This window comes from Elephas maximus, chromosome 8, assembly GCF_024166365.1.
Source record: "Elephas maximus indicus isolate mEleMax1 chromosome 8, mEleMax1 primary haplotype, whole genome shotgun sequence".
Taxonomy (NCBI): domain Eukaryota; kingdom Metazoa; phylum Chordata; class Mammalia; order Proboscidea; family Elephantidae; genus Elephas; species Elephas maximus.
Window position 1 is genome coordinate 6,124,071 of NC_064826.1, and position 22,124 is coordinate 6,146,194.

General features: G+C 47.7%; 1 protein-coding gene across 3 annotated transcripts in view; it reads left to right on the top strand.

Annotated features, from left to right (window-relative positions):
* The window catches only part of TCAF1 (TRPM8 channel associated factor 1), a 57,903-nt gene extending 44,047 nt beyond the window's left edge, over positions 1–13,856 (top strand). For all 3 annotated transcript variants that reach the window (XM_049893661.1, XM_049893659.1, XM_049893662.1), the window contains exons 3-9: positions 1,115–2,109; positions 2,597–2,694; positions 3,960–4,173; positions 4,462–4,701; positions 5,837–6,174; positions 8,332–8,582; positions 11,359–13,856. In XM_049893661.1, coding sequence (XP_049749618.1) covers positions 1,115–2,109; positions 2,597–2,694; positions 3,960–4,173; positions 4,462–4,701; positions 5,837–6,174; positions 8,332–8,582; positions 11,359–11,368 — 2,146 coding nt within the window. In that variant the 3' untranslated portion in view covers positions 11,369–13,856. The remainder of the gene's footprint in view (positions 1–1,114; positions 2,110–2,596; positions 2,695–3,959; positions 4,174–4,461; positions 4,702–5,836; positions 6,175–8,331; positions 8,583–11,358) is intronic.
* Positions 13,857–22,124: the final 8,268 nt, after the last annotated feature.

The following is a 22,124-nucleotide window of genomic DNA, read 5'->3' on the forward strand; positions in this document are numbered from 1 at the left end:
GGTTTGTGTGATGGTAATGGTTAGTGCTTGAAGGAGCTGGAGACTCATCTAGTGGGGAGATCCCGTGACCTTTAGGAGAGGGTTATACTTGCTAAGAGGTTGACAGTGTTGCCATCAGCCAGTTAGAGTTCTGCCAGCCACAAACAGGGTGAACATACTGTGCGTTCTTCCGGGGTTCACCTGCCTTTGACCATCTAATCGCCACAGCTTTATCAAACAAGAGTGGCATAACCAGCTCTGGGAGGTCACTCTGCATCCCCGCACTGTAATCCCACTAGGGGTCCCCCAGAGTTGAGGCCAGCCAGCCCTCCTGCCCTACCTTGCGCCCCACTCTTGGTTCTCCACTGACTTTATTTGTAGAAAATTACTGAGAAATTTATAAACAAGACTCCTTATAAGAATGAAGCCACATTTTCCCACTCAGTTCTTTATATCATGCATAAAGGGCTGAAATAAACATGAATTAAATTCAGAATAAGATATATTGTTGTTTGTAGTGGCTGTCAAGTCGCTGGGACTCATGCCGACCCCATGCACAACAGAACTAAATGCTGCCCAGTCCCAAACCAGCCCCATGATCAGCTGTGGATCAGACAGTGTCCCACTGTGGTCTATAGGGTCTTCATTGGCTGAATTTTGGAAGTAGATTTAAGATACAGCATTAAGTAAGCACAGCACGGCTGCCTTTTTATGTGGGGATTTCATGTGGAGAATTTATTCTCTGAGACTGACCAGAGCAACATTAGTGCCAGGACCCTGTCCTCCTTCAACAAGTCTCTCTGCCCACTGAGATCAGATCTGCCCACTTGGTTCTCAGCTCCCCTGCAGGAGCTAAAAATACACTCAAGTCAATTCCAAATCATGGCAACTCCATGCATTAGAGTGGAACTGTTCCACAGGGTTTTCAAGCCTGTGACCTTTCAGAAGCATATCACCAGGCCTTTCTTATGAGGCACCTCTGGGTGGGTTCAAACTGCCAACCTTTTCGCTAGTAGTCGAGCACTTAACTATTTGATCCACTCCTTCACACACGCAGCACTTACTGCATGCGTCCTGTTCTGAGGGCTTCACGCCGAGGGACCCCTCTGACAGGGAGCACTCTTGTCTTTTCCAGCTGTGAAGATGACCTCTCTGAGGACAGAGAGGAACTCCTGCATGGGATCTCGGAGCTGGACATCACCAATTCGGACTGCTTCCCGTCGCAGCTGCTGGTGCACGGGGCGCTGGCCTTCCCGCTGGGGCTGGACTCCTACCACGGCTGTGTCATCGCAGCTGCCCGCTACGGCCGGGGCCGCGTGGTGGTGACTGGCCACAAGGTGTTGTTCACAGTGAGCAAGCTGGGCCCCTTCCTGCTGAATGCCGTGCGCTGGCTGGACGCTGGCCGCCGGGGCAAGATCGTGGTGCAGACGGAGCTGCGGGCACTGAGCAGCCTGCTGGCGGTGGGGGGCATTGACGCCAGCATTGAGCCCCAGCTGACCAGTGACGCCAGCGTCTACTGCTTCGAGCCTGTGAGCGACGTGGACGTCAAGGAGCTGCAGGAGTTCGTGGCAGAGGGCGGGGGCCTCTTCGTGGGCGCCCAGGCCTGGTGGTGGGCCTTCAAGAACCCGGGCGTGTCCCCTCTGGCGAGGTTCCCGGGGAACCTCCTCCTCAACCCCTTTGGCATCAGCATCACCAGCCAGAGTCTGAACCCTGGGCCCTTCCGCACACCGAAAGCAGGCATCAGGACCTACCACTTCCGCTCTACCCTGGCCGAGTTCCAGGTCATCATGGGCCGGAAGAGAGGCAATGTGGAGAAGGGCTGGCTGGCCAAGCTGGGCCCGGATGGAGCAGCCTTCCTGCAGATCCCTGCTGAGGAGATCCCCGCCTACACGTCCGTGCACCGGCTCCTGAGGAAGCTGCTCAGCCGATACCGGCTGCCCGTGGCCACTCGCGAGAACCCCGTCATCAACGACTGCTGCCGGGGCGCCATGCTCTCACTGGCCACTGGCCTGGCCCACTCAGGGAGTGACCTCTCCCTGCTCGTCCCAGAAATCGAGGACGTCTACAGCAGCCCCTACCTGCGCCCGTCAGAGTCCCCCATCACCGTGGAGGTCAACTGCACCAACCCAGGTGTGCAGTCAGGGTGGGGGCTTGGCATTGTGGGTGTGAGGAGGGTGTGGCGACCACAGCAGGTCAGGGATTTGATGGCATCCAAGGCTATCCACATCCTTTGCCAGGTGTTTTCAAGAAGACAGGGGTGGGAACCTTAGGTGATGTTGGGCGTGAAGAGTCAGGGCCACATGGGTGGGAGAAAAGAGATGTGCAGAGGCCCCAAGGGGTTGTGGCAACATGCACGGACATGGGGCCATGGAGGGAGGGAGTCGGCCCTTCCTGTGCTTTTGGCAAACCAAGAAAAGTTGCCATGGAGTTGACTGATTCATGGTGACCCCACATGTGTCAGAGTAGAACTGCGCTGCACAGGGTTTTCAATGGCTGATTTTTGGGAAGTAGATCACCAGGCCTTTCTTTCAAGATGCCTCTGGGTAGACTTAAACTTCCACACTTTTGGAGCACTTACCTGTTTGTGCTAACCAGGAACCCTGTGTACTTTTGGCAGGCACCAGGTACTGCTGGATGGGCACCGGGCTTTACATACCTGCCAGGCAGATCATAGAGGTCTCCCTGCCTGAGTCGGCTACCTCCGCCGACCTCAAGGTAAGGCCACGTCCATCTCACCAAGATACTGGCACTCCTGCTTTCCCACCTTGTGTCTGATTTGATCCTCCTAGAAACCCTCCAGGGATTCAGGGCAGGTCTTTTTATCCCCATTTTACAGACAAGGGAGCTAAGTGCAGAAGAGCTCACTGACGTGAGTGTCTAGAGCTGACACACATCAGGACCCAGGACTCAGACCTAGCCAGCATCCAGCTCTGAGCCTTGTGCCTGTGACTTCGGTCCTAGTGTGGGGAGACCTAGCCAGCATCCGGCTCTGAGCCTTGTGCCAGTGACTTAGGTCCTAGCGTGGGGAGTCACAGGGACCCTAGCACCCAGCAAGTGCTCCCTACACTCAGCCCACTCTGAGGTCCATATGCACCTCCTGTTGTAGCCTCAGGCCCTTCTGACTCTGCCTCCTTCCCCAGCCCACCTGAAGGCTGTTCCTGGGTGTCCTGGCCCACCTTCAGCTCACACACACACTCAAATACACATACACACACACTCACGAAGACTCATATTCTCACACACACACATTCATACTCACATGCTCACATATACACACATTCTCACACACATAATAAGTCCACTCACGCATGCACACTCACACGCACAAACTCACACATGCACAAACACACACCATTGGTACATTACGTTTCTGCCTGCTCTATTCCTCCTGGGGGTCTTTAGGATGGTTAGGGTCTGTTCTATGCCTGGATCTGTCTGGGAGCTTGTTTAGCATAAGCCCAGGAAAACAATCACGGACTCTAAGGACTAGGGGACCCTTTCCCTCTGATAAGAGAGGGCCCAGGAGGAAGGAGAAGGAGAACTGACCCTGTACCCCTTCAGCCTTCTCATGCCTCCCCTGGGCCTTCTCCCAAATCAGCACCAGGCAAGGTCCCCTCCGCCCATCCCCCGTGCCAGAGTCACTGCAGCAGAATAGACAACCTAAGATCTCACCTGCAGCAAAGACACCAGAGGACCCTGTGGGGCCTGCCCTCCTAGTGTTAGCCTCAGGGGTGACACCTGGTGCCCTCACCTGAGTGTCTTATAAGGACCCACCATGGGGCTGCTGTGTCCCTTAGGGGTATTGGCACATGATCTTCAGGCCAATGGCCTCATGGACTGAGAGTTTCCTGGGTCCACACACAGCCCGCAGGGTGGGGGGGCAGCCCCTGACCTTCCTGGGCGCCCACTTCCGGGCTACCCCTCCATACCCCCCCCATGGTAACCCTGCTCCTCCACCCGGGTGGGCTGTCTCCACTCAGATCCAGATCGGCTGCCACACTGATGACTTGACCAGGGCCAGCAAGCTCTTCCGTGCACCACTCGTGATCAACCGCTGCTGCCTAGACAAGCCGACCAAGTCCATCACTTGCCTCTGGGGTGGCCTGCTCTACATCATCGTGCCCCAGAGCTGCAAGCTGGGCCCCGTGCCCATCACCATCAAGGGGGCCGTGCACGCCCCCTACTACAAGCTGGGTGAGCGGAGCTTGGAGCTCAGGTGCTCTAGAGATGAGGGGACAAGGAGGGGCGGGGCTGTTGGTGTGGGAGGAGAGAGACAGGCCTGGGTGGAGGGGAGGATGGCGGGTGTCCTGAGCTTCAGCCTGCGGGCCTAGGAGATGAAGACCAAGCCACACTCCTCGAGAGAAAGAACAGAGGAGGGATATGGTGGCCGGGACCTTGGTGCTGTCCTCCTGGGGTGCAGCCTGCATGTTCGCCCCAAGGGGTCTGGGAGAGTGAGTTTCAAGCCCGTGACCTCTGTTCCAGGGGAGACATCCCAGGAGGAGTGGAAGAGGCGCATCCAGGAGAACCCAGGTCCCTGGGGGGAGCTGGCAACAGACAACATCATCCTGACCCTGCCCACTGCTAACCTGCGCACCCTAGAGAACCCCGAGCCCCTGCTGCGTCTCTGGGACGAGGTGATGGCAGCCGTGGCCAGGCTTGGTGCCGAGCCCTTCCCCTTGCGCCTGCCGCAGAGGATCGTGGCCGACGTGCAGATCTCAGTGGGTGGGTTCCTCTGGGCGACCCTGTGCATGCTGCCTGAGGGCCTTCCCTTGGCCCGTACCATATGGGTGGGTGCCTCTGGGGACCCTGTGCACGCTGCCTGAGGGCCTTCCCTTGGTCTGCACCACGTGGGTGGGTGCCTCTGAGGACCCTGCGCACGCTGTCTGAGGGCCTTCCCTTGGTCCATACCATGTGGGTGGGTGCCTCTGGGGACCCTGTGCACACTGCCTGAGGTTCTTCCTTTGGCCCACACCATGTGGGTGGGTGCCCCATGGGGTCCCTGTGCACTCTGCCTGAAGGCCTTCACTTGGTTCACACCATGTGGGTGGGTGCCCTGTGGGGATCCTTGGTCCACATTGTGTGGGTGGATGCCCCTGAGGGACTCTGTGCACACTGCCCAGGGGCCTCCCCTTAGCCCACAGCCAGGGAGCGAGCAGCCAGTAGGGTAAAAGACATACCAGATGCAGGCTTTACTATTCAAATGGGAAGGGAAGAAATTTATGTTTAAAGAAAGAGATGACTACATAAGCCTGCATGTCAAGAGGTATCGTCACACAGTGGGACCAGTGCAGAAAATGCCGTATCTGGGATGCCGTCCATCCGGGCATCCAAGAAAAAAGGAAGCATGGTGTGGGGCCTCCACCTAGGTGTTGGGAGAGGGAATTGGACAGCTTTGAGAAGACACTGAACGAAGAGCTCTTCCGTAAGGGCTGAGTAGTCTACAACTGAGGGAAGTATGGAGTTTAAGGAGACCCACGGAAATTTCCATAGATCCTAGCTTTCTTGGCCCACATGGCTGGTCACTATTAAGCAGTGTTGATGTGGCAGCTGTGTATCAAAGAGTTCTGAATTTAGAGGCGAGGCCACGGAGATACAGGTTCTCTTGGATGTTCCTTGGTCAAAGAGGGTGGCCGCTAGTCAGGCTCAGGCCTTTCATAGCCTACCTCACACCTCATAGCCACACTTTTCCTGGTCAGAGAGAAGATGGAGGGCTGCCCCAGAAGGAGAGACGAAGTAAGGCCAGATTTGCACAGCCCTCTGAGCAGCATGGATGCTGGAAGCCCTCTGGGGCTGCTGGCCCAGAGGTGAGCCTCGCAGATGGGTGGGAGCACCCTGACCCTGTCTTTTTCTCCCCTAGGCTGGATGCATGCAGGGTACCCCATCATGTGCCACCTGGAGTCGGTGCAGGAACTCATCAATGAGAAGCTTATCAGGACCAAAGGGCTGTGGGGCCCGGTGCACGAGTTGGGCCGCAACCAGCAGCGGCAGGAGTGGGAGTTCCCCCCGCACACCATTGAGGCCACCTGCAACCTGTGGTGTGTGTACGTGCATGAGACGGTCCTGGGCATCCCCCGTGGCCGTGCCAACATCGCCCTGTGGCCTCCCGTTCGGGAGAAGAGGGTCAGAATCTACCTGGGCAAGGGCCCCAACATAAAGAACTGGAACGCATGGACGGCGCTGGAAACGTACCTCCAGGTACTGAGTGAAAGCAGGGGTGGTGGGACCCCCCAGCGAGCAGGGGCTGCCAGAGCAGCATTGGTATGTGATACGTAGTAACCTTGTCTCCTGCCCCAGTCACGGGAGCCCCTGATGTGGACCAAGTGGGACCATGATATCTCTCAGATCATCAAAAAATATTCAAACCCGTTGCTGCCGTTGAGTCAATTCTGACTCATGGTGACCCCATGTATTACTGAGCAAACTGTTCTCCGTAACCTTTTCTTAGCTGTAATCTTAACAGAAGCAGATCACCAGGCCTTTCGTCCATGGTGCCGCTGGGTGGATTTGAACTGCCAACCTTTAGGTTAATAGTCAAACTGCGGGATGCAGGGACCTCTCGGATCATCGCTCTGCTTAACTCTAACGTGGACTTACTGGTTCGGCCCCACCCTCCACCTGGGGTTTAGAAGAGACATGAGAGTGAGAGAAAGCACCAAGCAAGGTTGAAAAGGGTGGAGAGAGATGTGGTCCTTTAAATAGAGTTGGTATGTCAGGCTTGAAGTCAGACATACCAAAGACTGAAGTCAAACTCAACCACTTAGTAGCCATCTGCAACCAAACCCATCCCTCACACACTTTCTTCAGTATAACTTCTCCTGTGACTTGGCTGTGCCTCAGTTTTCACCTCACAGAGGCAATCCACGGTTCCTCACTGGCCCAGACAAGGAGACTGCCTTTGCCCTACATGGCCATCAGTGCCCCCATTCCCACCCCAGCCCCTGGGTCAGTGTTCCACTCACAGGGAGAGCTTCATGCATGGAGTCTGGAGCTCAGGCTCAGGCCAGGCATGGTCCATCTGGACCTTCCACCTGCTTGAGCCCCTCCCTGCTCAGCCACTGTCTGCAGATGATAGCGAGATGGCTGGGGAGCCACCGTGTTAACATCGTTCCTCAGACTCCTACGCTCGGGGACAGAAGCTGTTAATCTGTGAAGTGAAGTGGAAGCTGCTCTGGGGGACCATGAGGCTCCTAATCCTGGCTCACTTGGGAGTAGTTCCAGTGGCCCTGGGATGGCCCCCTTTTCTCAAATTATGACTGCCTCTTAAGTCTAGCTACACAGACTGTATATGCAAGAGACCCAGGTTCGATTCCTGGTCAGTGCACCTCATGCGCAGCCACCCCTCATCTGTCGTTGGATGCCTGTGTGTTGCTATGATGCTGAACAGGTGTCAGCAGAGCTTCCAGACTAAGACAGGCTAGGAAGAAAGACCTGGAGATCTACTTCTGAAAATCAGCCAGTAAAAACCCTGTGGGTCACAAGGGTCCAATCCCACTGTGCATGGGGTCACCATGAGTCAGGAGCTGCCTCCATGGGTGCTGTAGACGGTAACTTCTACCTGACGTGTTTTTCCCTAAGGCCTAGACCTGGGATTGATAGAGATTTCATTATGGCAGGATAGGGTGGGAGTTTCCCGGTTGTTGGGGTTTAACTTTGAAACTGTTAGAGATAAGGCTTTCTAATTCTTGTGTAATCTCTGAGCACTGCCTCATGGTCTGGTAAAATATATGAGTAATGGTGTTGGTAGTAAATACTGATAACAATCATTGTGATTATCACCAAAGCCATCATGTTTGAGCACCTAGTTTAAGCCAAAGTATGATGTCCCTGGAGAAGGACATCATGCTTGGTAAAGTGGAGGGTCAGCGAAAAAGAGGAAGACCCTCAAGGAGATGGATTGCCCCAGTGGCTACAACAATGGGCTCAAGCATAACAAGAATTATGAGGATGGCGCAGGACCAGGCAGTGTTTTGTTCCGTTGTACATAGAGTCACTATGAGTTGGAATTGACTCGATGGCACCTAACAACAACAGTTTGAACCAAGCTCTATGTTAGCCTCGAAGCCCCTTCTAAAATGAGGATGTGGGGGCGGAGGCCTGCGGCTCTCAGATAAGGCAAAGCCGAGAGAGTCACTCATAGATGTGAGGTGAATGTCTAAGGGTTAAATATTGGACCTGTATGTTGTTGTGGATAGTCAGTCTCCTGTTACAGGCCAGGTATCTCATGCTGCACCTCCTGTATTCTTCCTCCAGCTACAAGAGGATTCAACATGTTACATGTGCATATTGTAGCATTTGTTGGTCTCTTCCTGCAGCCATGAGTCTCATTCTGCCCCTCCTGTCTTCTCCCTCCAGCTACAAGAGGCCTTTGGCTGGGAGCCATTCATCCGCCTCTTCACCGAGTACAGGAACCAGACCAACCTGCCCACAGACAACGTTGACAAAATGAACCTGTGGGTCAAGATGTTCTCCCACCAAGTGCAGAAGAACCTGGTGCCTTTCTTCGAGGCCTGGGCCTGGCCCATCCAGAAAGAAGTGGCTACCAGCCTGGCCTACCTGCCGGAGTGGAAGGAAAATATTATGAAATTGTACCTCCTCACCCAGATGTAAGGAGTACCCATCCAGGTGGCAGGTAGAGAGGTCTGGGGAGGCAGGCAGAGATGGAATCACATCTCTGCTCCGTCTCCTAGGGCTCTGGCCTTGTCCACAGCTCATTGCCCCAGATCTCGCTCCCTAGTCTGTCTCCAGGAGGTGGGTTAGGAATACTGCAAAGGGGGCATCAGATTTCTCAGAAATAGGTGCCTGTGTCTGAGTCTTTTCCCTCTGCTCTCCGCCCTCAGGCCCTTGGCCCTGGAATGGCTCTGTCCTGAAGCCCTGTCCTGAGGGCTCTGGCACCTGCTTTCGTGTCAGCCTTGATTCTCTGTCATAGGCCGCAGAAGAGGGTGGTTCTCATCCTCACAGCCTGAGCATTCTTTCCAGGCTTTGATTTCTGGTCATTTGTTCCCAAAGCCTGACCATAGAACTAATGGGAACACAAATTCACCCTAATACCCTGACAGCTCCCTGATGACTCACATGTCCTGTGTTTGGGTAGCTTTCAAACAGTTGGAAACCAGACTGGTGTAGTGGAAGGGGTCCAGGATTAGGGTTAGCTATTGGGAAAGTCATTTGATCTCAGTATTCCCCTTTCCTTGTGTGTGGAATGGGGATAAATGCCTTGGCCTCACAGGGTCTTTCAGAAGACTCTGAGGAAAATCTTGGAATGGCTTGTGAACCACACAGTGGATACACATCTAGGAGATGGTTCCACTTTAAGCTGGCCCACAGAGTAACGAGCCTCCTTTCCCAGTCTGTCCACACAGCTTAGGGGCAAGGTTATTGGTGCTGGCAGCAGACTCCCTGCATCCAAATCCTGGTTCTTTCGCCTGCTAGTTGTATGACCCTGGGCAGGTTCCTTAACTTCTCTCTGACTCAGCTCTTCATCTATAAAATGGGATCGATTCCTAGGGTTATTATGAGGATTAAATCCTATAATACCTCTAAAAGTGATCAGAACCTGGCGGTTAGTAGTCGTTAAGAAAAAATATCAGCTCCTGTTATTATTATCTAACTCAGTATTACTTTAGAGCTACACTTCACTTTCGGATGGCACTTTCAGATGCGATTGTAATTAATACTACCCCACCCCACATTTTAGACACCAGCCTTTGAAAGAATCTGGGACATTGCTTCATGGGTCTAAAGAAATGGCTCTAAATTCACGATAAGGTTATGAAAGCTACTTGGGTCTTTTTATTCAACTCCATCAGGTCACATTCTTTCTTTGAATAAATCAAGAGCGGAAGTCACTTGACAAGCCCAAACAGTCCCACAGGGTGTTTGTCCTTTGCAAAGAGTAAGCATCCAATTTATGATGGTGTTTTATTTCCATGGTCACATAGAATCTATCACTGTCAAGACTTACTCACCAGTTGAGTAGCTGACCCCACTTCTATTTAATTACCACAAATTCACATGTTTTCTTCTAATGTTATTCAGAACTGTCCCATTTTTTTGTAGTTGTAACCAGAGTTGGGTCTCTGGGATTAATGTCGTGTGCACCCAACCAGCTTTCCTTTAGCTCACTTCTTTTTTCTTAGTTATTGGAAGATGCTATTTTATTTTCTTTATGGAATTGAGTGGATACATACACAATAAGAAGTGACCTAGGTAATGTCTTTCTTTGGATTCTTTTATCGTGTCTTAATGCTAGAATTATTTTTCCTTATATCATCAATGTCCATTGTCTAGGTGCTTTGAACATAGGATATGTTCAGTAAAGTGTGTGTTGACTATTCATTCCACATTTAAAATAAAAAACCAGTTGCCATCAAATTGACTCCAACTCATGGCAACCTCATGTGTGTCAGAGTAGAACCGTGCTCCACAGGGTTTTCAGTGACTTGATTTTTCAGAAATAGACCCCAGACCTTTCCTCAGAGGAGCCCTTGGGTGGACTTGAACCTCCAACATTTCAGTTAGCAATTGAGTGTGTTAGCCTTTTGTACCACCCTGGGACTTCATTTAAAACAATTGCTCTTAATTATGAAGTGTTGAGTATGTACCAAGTATTGCACTGGGTCCTTTATATAGATTGTTTCATTTAATCTTGACAATAATTTTATGCAGTGGGAATTATTATTATCTCCATTTTATGAATGAAGAGCTGAAGTTAATAAAGATTAAATAAATTGCCTAAGGTTGCATTGCTAGTAAGTGGTAGATATGCGATTTGGCCCCAGACACTCTGATTACAAAATGAGTGTCCTTAACTACAGTGCTTTGAATGGCCGAATAAATGAGTAAATAAAGAAACCACCCAGAAGACAGAAGGACCTGAATGCCCCTTCTTGCCAGGGCTTTGGCTTCTTCTACTTTACCCCTCATCTAATTTATCAGAGCAGAAATGCACTTTGTTTATCTCAATGTGAGACCAGAGGAAAGACTTTGAGGTAGGCTCCTGAAGTTCCTCCTAACAGACCATGCCAGCATGAGCTATTTAGCATCACCCCAGCTGTCTAGGTTCTTGGTTATTCGGGTCTCAGCCATTCTCCCTAGGGCACCATGACAGCATTCTACTTGTTTATTGGATTTTGAATGATGGGCTGTTTTGGTAAAGTGCCTGACCCCTAAAGTCCCAGACATTGCATGTTCTCAGACAGGAAATTAGACCCTCAGTCTTTCAGGATATCTGTACTTTTAATCCATTTTCAGCAGTATAGATGGGGATCTTTTAAAAATGTAAAGCTATCCCTGTTGCTCCCCTGTCTAAAAGCCAGCAGTGGGACTTCCAATTTAAAATGATGGACTGAACATTTGTGTTTACCTCCCTTCCCTCCCTAGGCCCCATTGAAATTGAAGTCAAGAAATTCAAAAGAGGATGGATACCTCTCAGCAAAGAAAACAGAAGGGATTTGGATATAAGTGGAGAAGATCTCAACATTTCTGGAAGAGAGAAAGTGGATGAAGCATGATAATGAAAGAAAGAGAAGAGATACCTTTCAGCCAGAATATAAGCTCATCTGAACCTATGAACCCCGAAGAGCCTTGAGTACCTGATAATTCTGTTGACTAAAGAAGGATGCCAGTTGTAAAGTTGTACCCCATCCCATTCTTACCCCACTCTTGTGTATACAATACAGGCAGGCCACTCTTGGTACCAGTCAAAATGATTTTTTGTTTTTAATAAAGAAATTGAATAAAATACCTGAGGAGAGGTAGGTGTTGGTGCTTCAGAATGAAATTCAATTATTCATGAAGTTAGGGGCCTCCTAACTCAGTTAATTCTCTCCTGACAGTTGAGACCCCTACTCAAGTGCCCAGTGCTTCCATCTATAGAAGTAGCATACTAGAGACACAGAACTAACCACACAATTACAGAGAAAACCCATACCAACCACCTACAAAAGTCAACGGTTTCAGTCATTCTTAAATGTGAACAGTCAGCCAGAAATTCCCAGACATAGGGGTGGATGTAAGGAAAATAACCAGGTAGAGTTAGGAGTTTGAAGAATAAGATAAACTCTAGAGGAGACATAGTCAATGCAGAAAAAAAAAAAAAAAAAAAAAAACTTAAAATTCTAATTGTATTTTCATAGAGATTTGAGATGTATTTGTGAAATGAAAACAGGACGCTTCAAAGAAAGGAAAAACTCAGAATAAAAAGAGCCTTTTGAAAATAGATGAGACTCCCAAAAATATCCAGTAGACAGGCTGAAAAATAAAGTTGAGGGACTCGCCCAAGATACAGAGCAAAAAGAAAATAAGAAGAAAGGAAAGAGACACAGACTATCGATATCTAACTGTCAGGAGTTCCTGAAAGAACAAATATAGGTGAAGAAAAAAAAAGGAAAAGCATTGAAGAACAGAAAGACATAAATCTCCAGTTTGAAAAGATCCAATACAATCTACATCTAGATACAATCTTGTGAAATTTTGGAACTTTAAAGATAGAATATATTACAAGTGCCCGGCAAGGGGGAAAAAAAAGGCAACAAAAAATGGTACCATAACTAGCTCAATTAAAAAGGAACAAGAAATAGATTGGCAGCAGATTTTTTATCAGCAGTACTAAATGCTAAAAGTCAATGGAGCAATGTCTTAAAATATTTTATGGGAAGTGTTTTTGTACCCAGAATTCCATAACAAGCCAACCTGTCAAGAGTAAAATCAAAATAAATACATTTTCTGGCATGCCAATTTTCGGAAAGTTACCTCCCTTGCCCCCATGCTGAGAAAGTACCTTGAGGAAATTGTCCAGCAAAATGAGGATGAAAACCAGAAAAGAGGAAGGAATGGGGATCCAGAAGACAATGGCGCTCACTCAGAATGCCTTGTTCTAGAGCAACAGTTATCAACAGACCCATCTCAGATGAAGAGTGCACAGTCTTGGACTCTGGGAAGAAGGTGTGTTCCTTGGCAAAGATAGTATCATTGAGAGTCTGGATTGTTGGGAATGTGAAAGACACACATTATTCCTTAGCCAACAACAACAACAACAAAAAGACAAAAGTATCTCGAGAAATTCAGATGTAATTATGAAGCAAGATAAAACGGAGCATGATTTTGAGTTACCCATGGAGTGTAAGAAGAGACTGGATTTGGCATTGGTGGTGGGTACATTCTCTGTCAAGTGGCACAGGCATCAGGGCATTAAGTGTGTAGGAAGAAAATATCCTAGCCTTGACTAGGCTTTCAGTAAATAGTATCTACATAACCATGATAATGATAATGTAGATACGATTTATTGATAATTAGAAAAAGTATGAAAGGCTTAGTTTTTGGCTCAGAACAGAAAATGAAAATAATGCTGACAAAATAAGGAAAAAGAAAGCAGAAATAGGTTGAAAGTTAATTGGGGGAAGAGGGAAGGAAGAGTAGGGCTACTTATATCTTCAAAGTGAGAATGAAGAGATAAGGTCTGCAGTTAATGGAAGAAGAACTTGAGGATTAGTATATTGTTCAAAGTTATAAATTAAACCAACAGAAGTATTAAAAAATAATGATGTATCTTTTAAAAATTTGGAGAAGGAGATGGAAAGGAAAGGTGGGGAGAGTGTAAGTTAAATCCTTATCTTTTGTAATGGGGTATTATTGAAGACTGTCAAGAGCTGAGAAGTTGAGAAGTTATTGTTCAAACATATTATTTAAAGTTAGGAAGTTAGTTACCAGAAGTTTAAAAATAGAAATCGTTAAAACGCTTTGCCTGTAGGACTAGAGTTCAAAAGAGTGGGGTGGGAAACCGTGTTTTTCGTTTTCGGTCCTGTACTATTTAATTTTGTACCTTGTGCATGTATTCCTTTGAAAAAAATTTTTAATAAACTCAAATAAAAATTCTTCAGTGGCTTCATATTGACTGAGATACAGTCCAGCCAAGCCCTTAACATGGCTAACCAGGCCCCAACTGTTTGGATCCATCTGATGGGTCCAGGCTCATCCTATCTCCCCATTATTCTAGTTCTAGCCACGCTACATATCACCCAACTATCCAAACATGCTTCACCGTCTTTTGTTTCTACAGGTGTTCTTTCCAAGAAACAAAGCCCGCCCCTACCTCACCAGGCATCTAGTGATTAAGCTCACCATCTAGTAGGTTTCCAGTATTTGTTGAGTTAATGAATGCCTACCAGGGCTTTGGATGAACATTTCCAAGTAGTATTCTTCCCCAAGAAGGCCTATGATATTTGTCCCTGGTTAGAGAAACATTTCAAGAAGGACCATAAACTTGACCATAAGCTTTCCTGCACGCCTGTTCATTCGACGCTTGAATAAGTTTTAGTCTTAAAAAACTACTCATCTTCATCTGCACCATACTTGAACTCAGAAATATGTTTAAGAAATACGTACATATTTCTTAAAAAATTGTTTCCATGAACTGCCTAAATTTTGACATAAATTCACTTTCGCACACTGCCAAAATTGTTTAGTGTAGTTTGAGGACTGAGATAGTGCCCCAAATGAGGGAAAATACCCAACATTGTTGCTGTTGTTAGGTGCTGTTCAGTTGACTCCGATGCATAGAAACTTTATGTATAACGGAATGAAATGACCCAACTTAAAATAAATCAAGGGGCCCAGAACATGGAGAAGTTGAGTGAAGAGACCCCACAGATGTAGAGATGACCCCCCCGCCAACCCCGAGCACACCAACAGTCCAGGGCCACCTGTGAGGGGTCTGTGCCGTCAACAGGAGCCAAGAACCTGAAAGAGGTCATAAACCTTCCCCCATCCTCCACCAAGATAGAGGTGGACGTGAGGGGCAACACCAGCTTTTTTTTTAAACAGAGAAGTTTTGTTTTTGGTGCCTGAGTAGCCATGGAGCCAGACTGCTGCAAAGGGAACAGTAATAAATAAGCCTTAATTAAGGCTTTTGACATTTCAAAAGCTCAGTTGTGGGCTAACTCAGCTGCCCTGGCTCCCAGATGGCTGCAGTCTCCAGTACAAAACCAAACTTTCTGTCTGGCCTGGAGATGGGAGAAGAGGGTTAGAAAGAGGAGGCCCCTCCCTTGTTTCTTACTGGAGGAAGAGAGTTTCAGCATGGATATCTCTGGAGCGGCAATGATGGCTCCAATACATCTGTGGTTGGAATGCTTCCGGCTCCCACCACCACGATCCAAACAGAGAAAATTTGCTTATGGGAGGAGGGTACTAGGCCCAGATTAACTTCATGAATACACCCCAGGAGAGTAGGAACACTTTCATAACTCTGAATTAGGGCTGGCCATCTGTCAAGAGAAGTAGCAAGCTCTAGCTTCATTGCTTTAAATGAAGAAGCAGGCAAGAACCTGCCCTTGGAGAAAGGACATGCTATAATCTGAGTAAAAGTTATCATAAATGTAATAAAGAAACATAAATACTCTCAAGTTAATGGGTTTGCTCTTTACTCCTACTACAACATGATTTTAATAATAAACTTGAGCGTCTTAATGTTACCAGATATAACAGTACTTGTGTTAGCCTGGGCCCTCCAAGAAGCAGAAGCCAAAACAGGATTAGGTGTGCAAGCTATGGATGTATTAGGGGAAATGACTGAGGGCAAATGGAGAAGTCAGAGAGGGTCGGGGAAGTCTTCAAACCTGCATCACGTGAAGGAGAGAGGGAAGAAGGAAAGTATCCCTGCAGGGCAGGTCCAAGAAAGCTTTGGTAAGACCAGTGGGGGTCCTGAAGCCAGTCACCCATCAGAAGATCCCCCTCCTCCCAAGAACGGTCTGCCTTGAATCCCTGCAGCAATCTCTGGAGAACCCCCTGAAAGTGCGGCCTTGGCGCCAGCATAGTGTTGTATTTCAGAGTCCGGCAGCTGGGGCCATCTGTCTGTCAACACACCCCGCCCACTCCCTGCAATTGGAGTTGAGAGAGGAGCGTTTTCATGGCTACCACGGTGCTTCTTCTCAAAACAGCTGTAGACACCTGTTCTGGGTCATCTTAAATAGTAAATTCATAAACCTCCCCAGTGACTCATACCAGTAAATGCACAGAGGTGCATTCATCCATCTCGAATCCCAAATTAGCGTGTGCTAATCCTTTCCAAATTCTTATGGGAGAAAGAAGACCATTATGGGTAAGAATCTACAGGGCTGCACTGAATTAAACTTAGAACTAAAAACCACCGAAGGAGGCCGGTGACTATGAATGCTGGCTCCTGGGATGCATACTTGTGAATAACTCTGCAAACCGAAGTGACTGCAGGGCCTGTCCTCTATTTAAAAAACGGACTATTTCAATAACAAACCTGATTTGTAAATGCTGCAGAATGAAGTATCATATTGTTTATGTATATTCATGACATCAAACCCAGAAAGAACCCATCACTATGGTGAGCATGCTCGAATTTCGGCTTTCACTAGTACACATCTGCCCTTGGGACTGGAAATGACTTCATCTTCCTGTGAACCTCTTAGAGAAAAGCAGAATGTCTGAACAAAACTGGGATTTGGTTAGAAATAACCACAGTGTTACTGCATGGCGTTTCTTAAAAACCTTCCAAACGTCTCTTTAGAATTGACACTGTAGTCCCTATTAACAAGGTTCAGCCATGATGGACATGTTGTCTTTCTCAAATCAAGATTTTCACTGTTAGAGCTCTATGCTTTGGGATATGACAGATCCTCACATTTAATGCCCTCAGCTCCTGCTTGCACACAGGCATCAGATACTGTCCAAAGCTAAGATTTTTGTATCACCTCTGTAAGTTCTTTGATCCCTTGATCAGAAATAATTGTTTCTGCCTTTCTGTCCCCTTGCACTTAATTTGTAGGCAATTTCAGTTCTTATATCCACAGATATGATCACCGTTTTCATGTCCACTCTTCTCTCTACAGGGTGATCTTGCTGACCACAGTAGCACTTCCCTCTCCATGGTGCCTCACAGAAGAGGTGTCCATGAGAGTTTGTTGACTTTCGTTGAATAGTTTCTGTTTTCCCCTTGGTGAAGGGGAAGATCTGGGGTCTGCTCTTTCACATCAGCAATGAAAGCTTTAGTTAGGATCCATGCTAGTCACCATCTTTCTTTTCCTAAATTTTCAGTGACTTCTGTGCTGAGCCAATGTTGTTGCTTTGTTTCCGTGCCTTAGCCAGCATCTGCTCCCAAGTGGCAGGTCCATTGATGAATGCTTCCACTTTTGCTCTCTGACCTCAAAAAACCGCCTTTGTTTGAAGCCCTTTCTTCTGTTAGACCAACACCAAAATGTTCTTAAGGGGTATTTTTAGAACAGTAGTGGTACTTTACTACCACAAGAATGGGATTTATGTAGACATAAGCTGGTTACAAGCTAAGCAGCACAAACATATAACCAGCACCAAGTTCACCTTAGAGCACTGGGTTTTTGGGGGTTTTTAAGTTCACCTTTGATGAACTTCTCTGACCCACTCTTTTGGTCTCCATCTTTCACTGCAGTTCCAAAAGGTCAGTTGTTTCCTGGTAAGAAACCTCAGAACTCAGTTAACTTTGTTGCTAAACCCGGGAAGATGGGTCCTTGTCTGACACACTGAGACTTGCCAATGATCTGGCCACCAGCCTTTGCGAAAGAGAAAGTAAGTTCATTGCAATGCTCACAGCAAGGAGCTGGGAGGAAGTTCCTCAGATCCAACTCTCAGAGCTATGGGGAAGCAGGGCTTATGTGTGATTTGGGCAGCAAGATGGTGGCTGTGCAGCTGTACTGGGGAGGTAAAACCCTAGAAAGAGGCCAGGAAACAGGAGGTAACGTGGCTCTTGTCAGTCTTCTTGCTTTGGACTAGGGTCCGGGTGATGACTTTTCTTCTGATTCATTCCATCTGTTGCTGCATCCTTTGTTGAGGTCCATTAACAGTCACAGCTGGCCCTTCTGCACATGTGGGGAACCCCAAATCAGGCTTAAGGACTAAGGAAAATTTACTGGCATTTGTAGGGTCAGGTTACAACTTCACCTCACATTTTAGAAATTTTAAACATTGCCATATTAATACTTACAGATTTATTTTAAACAGTTGGAAAGTGTTCTATTGTATGATGTGTCTTAATTTAGCCACCATTAACTTACTGATAGTTCAAACTTATTAGGTAATTTTGAGTTGTCTTTCTATTAGAACACTTAAAAATGATGCTACAATCAACATCCTTCTATGTATAACTATCTATATTTTATGCATATCTATCAAAAAATGTCTAAAAGTAGAATTGCTGGGCTAAAGAGAAGATAGACAGATTTACATTTGATTGAAAAAAAAAAAACCTAGTTTATCTTCCAATGTGTACCCTTCCAACGTGTTTGTTAACCTGTTTCTGTTGAGTGGATTCCAACTCATGACGACCCTGTAGGACAGAGTAGGACTGCCCCATAGGGTTTCCAAGGAACACCTGGTGGACTCCAACTGCCAACCTTTTGGTTGGTAGCCAAACTCTTAACCACTATGCCACCAGGTTTTCCATGTGTTGATCAGTGGGTATAATATGATCTAGTTAATATAGAAAAAGAGATTTTATACATACACAGAGTTCGTGAGTGTGTGGAAATGCATGAAAAACGCCTTGAAGGGTTTCAGAACTTGATGACTGTGGTTACCTCTCTGATAAATGATTCAAAGATGTTTGGGAATGCAGAGGAATACTTTTTCTTTTCATCTTCTGTAGTTTTTACCCTATATTATTTGTATCACTAAAAATCAAAACAAAACAAAAAACCATCAAATAGAAATGTTTCTGGGGAAAAGATGGGCATATACAATTTTGTCTTCTGCAGAGTTACTGAGAATTTGCATGGTTACCCTGTTTGTGACGTCAAGGAGAAGTTAATAATATCACTAGTAGAAAATCACCAAAATATTATCCTAGCCTATGGAGTTGAACTAAAAAGAAGCACACAGAAGGTTCTAGCAAGCAGTCAGGCCACACCCACATCATATCTCCCAGAGGCTGTACTGTCCATTTCCCATGCAGTCCCTCTCAGGACTAAACTGTCACCAAGTCCTGTTAGCTATCTGCTGAAAGTTTTTTAAGTCTGTCCCCTTCTCTCCATCTCTGCAGCCCTGCCTCCCATCAAGCCATCAACATGTCTCTTAGGATGACTGCAGTGGCCTCCTAACTGAATTGCCCCATCACCTCTGGGTAGAAAAGGGTTAACTCAGTGACCTGGGTTACTCAAACCCTGCACAACATTCCAAAGGAAGGCTCACCCTCAGGACCACCCAGGCTCCTGAGCCCTCGGAACAGGCTAAGTGTTTTTGTATGCCTGAGTCCTTGGGCCACCTGTACCAGTTTGGCCACTTAAGTCCATCCCAGCAGTGTGATTTACGGTGAATGCCTGTGTTTGCTCTGGTGGTGGGTGCTGAGGTAGAGGTCAGTCACATGGGTGCTCCATGCCTATGTGGCAACCCCCAATAACCAACCCAGTTACCTGGGCTCAGGTGAGCTTCCCTGGTTGGCAACTTCACCCATGTTGTCACACTTGGCTCCTGGTCATCTAGTGCTGCTACAACAGAAATACCACAAGTGGATGGCTTTAACAAAGAGAAATTTATTTCTTCACAGTAAAGTAAGTTAAAAGTCCAAATTCAGGGTGTCAGCTCCAGGGGAAGGCTTTCTCTCTCTGTCGGCCTTCTCATTAATCTTTCCCTGGACTAGGTGCTTCTCCACACAGGGACTCTGGGTCCAAAGGACAAGCTCTGCTCCTGGTGCTGCTTTCTTGGTGGTATGAGGTCTTCTTGCCTCTCTGCTGCTTCTTTCTTTTATATCTTAAGAGACTGGATCAAGATACAATCCAAACTTGTAGGTTGAGTCCTGCCTCACTAACACAACTGCCGCCCATTCTCCCTCTTAACATCGTAGAGGCAGAATTTACAACATATGGGAAAATCATACAATACTGGGAATTGTGGCCCAGTCAAATTGATACACACATTTTGAGGGGGACATAATTCAATCCATGATAGTCTGTCCATGTAACTCTACTGGTAGGGGATGCTTGGAAGCTTGTTCCTGTCGTCCTCTGGACCTCAGCCCTTACACCTTTTCCCATTGCTGAATTTAATCTGTGTCCTTTCACTGTAATACACCATAACCATGAGTATGACAGCTTCTGAGTCCTGTGAGTCCTTCTAGTGAATTACGAGCCTGGAGGTCGTCTTGGGGACCCCTGACACACCCTCATATCATTTCTCATCCACTTTCACATTGCAGTTAGTGCTCATTACAAAGTGCAATTCTGATGGTGTCAGCCTTGCGTAGAGTCATGCAGTATCTCCCCATGAACCCTAAATACTGACCCAGAGGTGTAGCCTCCACTTGGCATGACCCCACTTAATTCCCTAGCCTTGTTGCACACCGTGGCTCCTGCTGTCTCCCAGGCCCTAGCCTGTGGGTTCACTTTAAGTTTATTGAATGTGCAACAGTCCCTCCTACCTCAGTGGCATTTCCTTCTCCTAGGAAACTTCTACTCTTTCCTCTATCTTAGCTCAGTCATCACTTCTCTGTAAGATTTTTCTAACCTCCTGGCTGCACCAAATCCTTCTCCTGAGTACAACAAAGACCTCTTCCTCTTCCTTCCCATCACAGTGGGAATTTTACTTTATTGGTCTGATCACTTGATGACCGGGGTCTCCCTCACTAGGCTTCAAGTGTCATAAGTCGGTCTGCGTTTACTGTCATTGGTCCTCATGGCCTAGTTTTATTGTTGACATCTTGAATAAATGCATAAGTATGTAAAGAATACTCAAAAAGTGTCTGCTGAATGAGTGAGTAAACAGCTGACTCTTCAGAGGAAGCCTTTTGGCCAAGGACCAAATGCAGTCAAATTTCCAAGAGGAAGAGCAAAGAGAAACCCACACAAGGAAGGAGGCTTGTATCACTGCCTATACTTTTATGTATGGACTGCTAACCAAAAGGTCGGCAGTTCAAAACCCCCAGCTGCTCTTTGGAAACCTTATGGGGCAGTTCTACACTGTCCTATAGGGTTGCTATGAGTTGGAATCGACTCGATGGCAACGGGTTGGGTTTTGGTTTAGGTAGAATGAATGTCTAAAAGTGGAATTACTGGACCAAAGAGAAGGAAAGAAGGCAGGTAGGTAGAAAGATTTACATTTGACAAATATCCTCAGTTTATCTTCCAAAAATGTTGTACCCTTTCACACTTTCACCACCAAAGCCTGAGAAAGTTTGCTTTCTTACATGACAAGCCTGAATCCTATCCAAATTTTTAAACTTTGAAAATGTGAGCAGTGAAAACGTTGTCTGATTGTTCTTTTAAGCTTCATTTTTTAAATTATTGGTAAACCCACTGCCTGGCAATAAATAAAAGGAAGACATGACCTCCTTGTTGTGAAAGCGAGCCTTCCAAATATACTTTGCACCCTAACAAACAGAGTGGTAAATGGGCACAGTTAAAAATGCGTAAGATAGAGTAAGTTTCTGCACCCGCACGTAGACCACGGTAGCCTCCCCGAGGTGGTTCCCGAAGACACATCTCTTTAAAGTCCCACCACTTCCCGTTAGGGAAGGAGCAGGGGGAGCATCCCCTGACGCGTTAGCATAGGTGTCCGCACTTCGTGCTTTTGCCCCCACTCTCAAAGAAAACAGTGACACTGGGTTAAAGTGCTGAAAGTATATTGGGCGAGGTTCTCAAGACAAACGCAGTCATAGAGTAGCATTGGGTTAGTTCAAGAGAAACTATGGGAAATGAAGGTTGTCAGCTTTGCCAAGTGTGAACTGAGGCAAGTCGGCGGGGACGAAGTCCGGATCGCCCTGCTGGCCACCAGGTGGCACCCTAGACCCTGGCCCGCCCGGCTGGGGACGCGGCAACCCGGGTCCCCTGGCGGACCAGGCGCTGCGCAAAGGCGGTCCAGATGCGGTCCAGGCGCTGCGCAGAGGCGGCCCAAGTGCGGCCCAGGTGCGGTCCAGATGCGGCCCCGGTGCGGCCCGAGGGGAGGAGGGACTTCGGGAAGAGGGACCGAGGGACGAAAAGGAAAGGGACAGAGGGAAAGGACGGAGGGGGAGGGACGGAGGAAGGAAGTAGGTAGAAGGAGGGACAGAGGGAGGGACCCGGACACAGCCCCAGCCTCCCAGCCCGAGTCCCGCCCAGGTGGGTGGGTCAGGAAGAAGGGACCCGGGCTTCGCCCAGGTGGGTGGGTCCGGGACAAGGAGG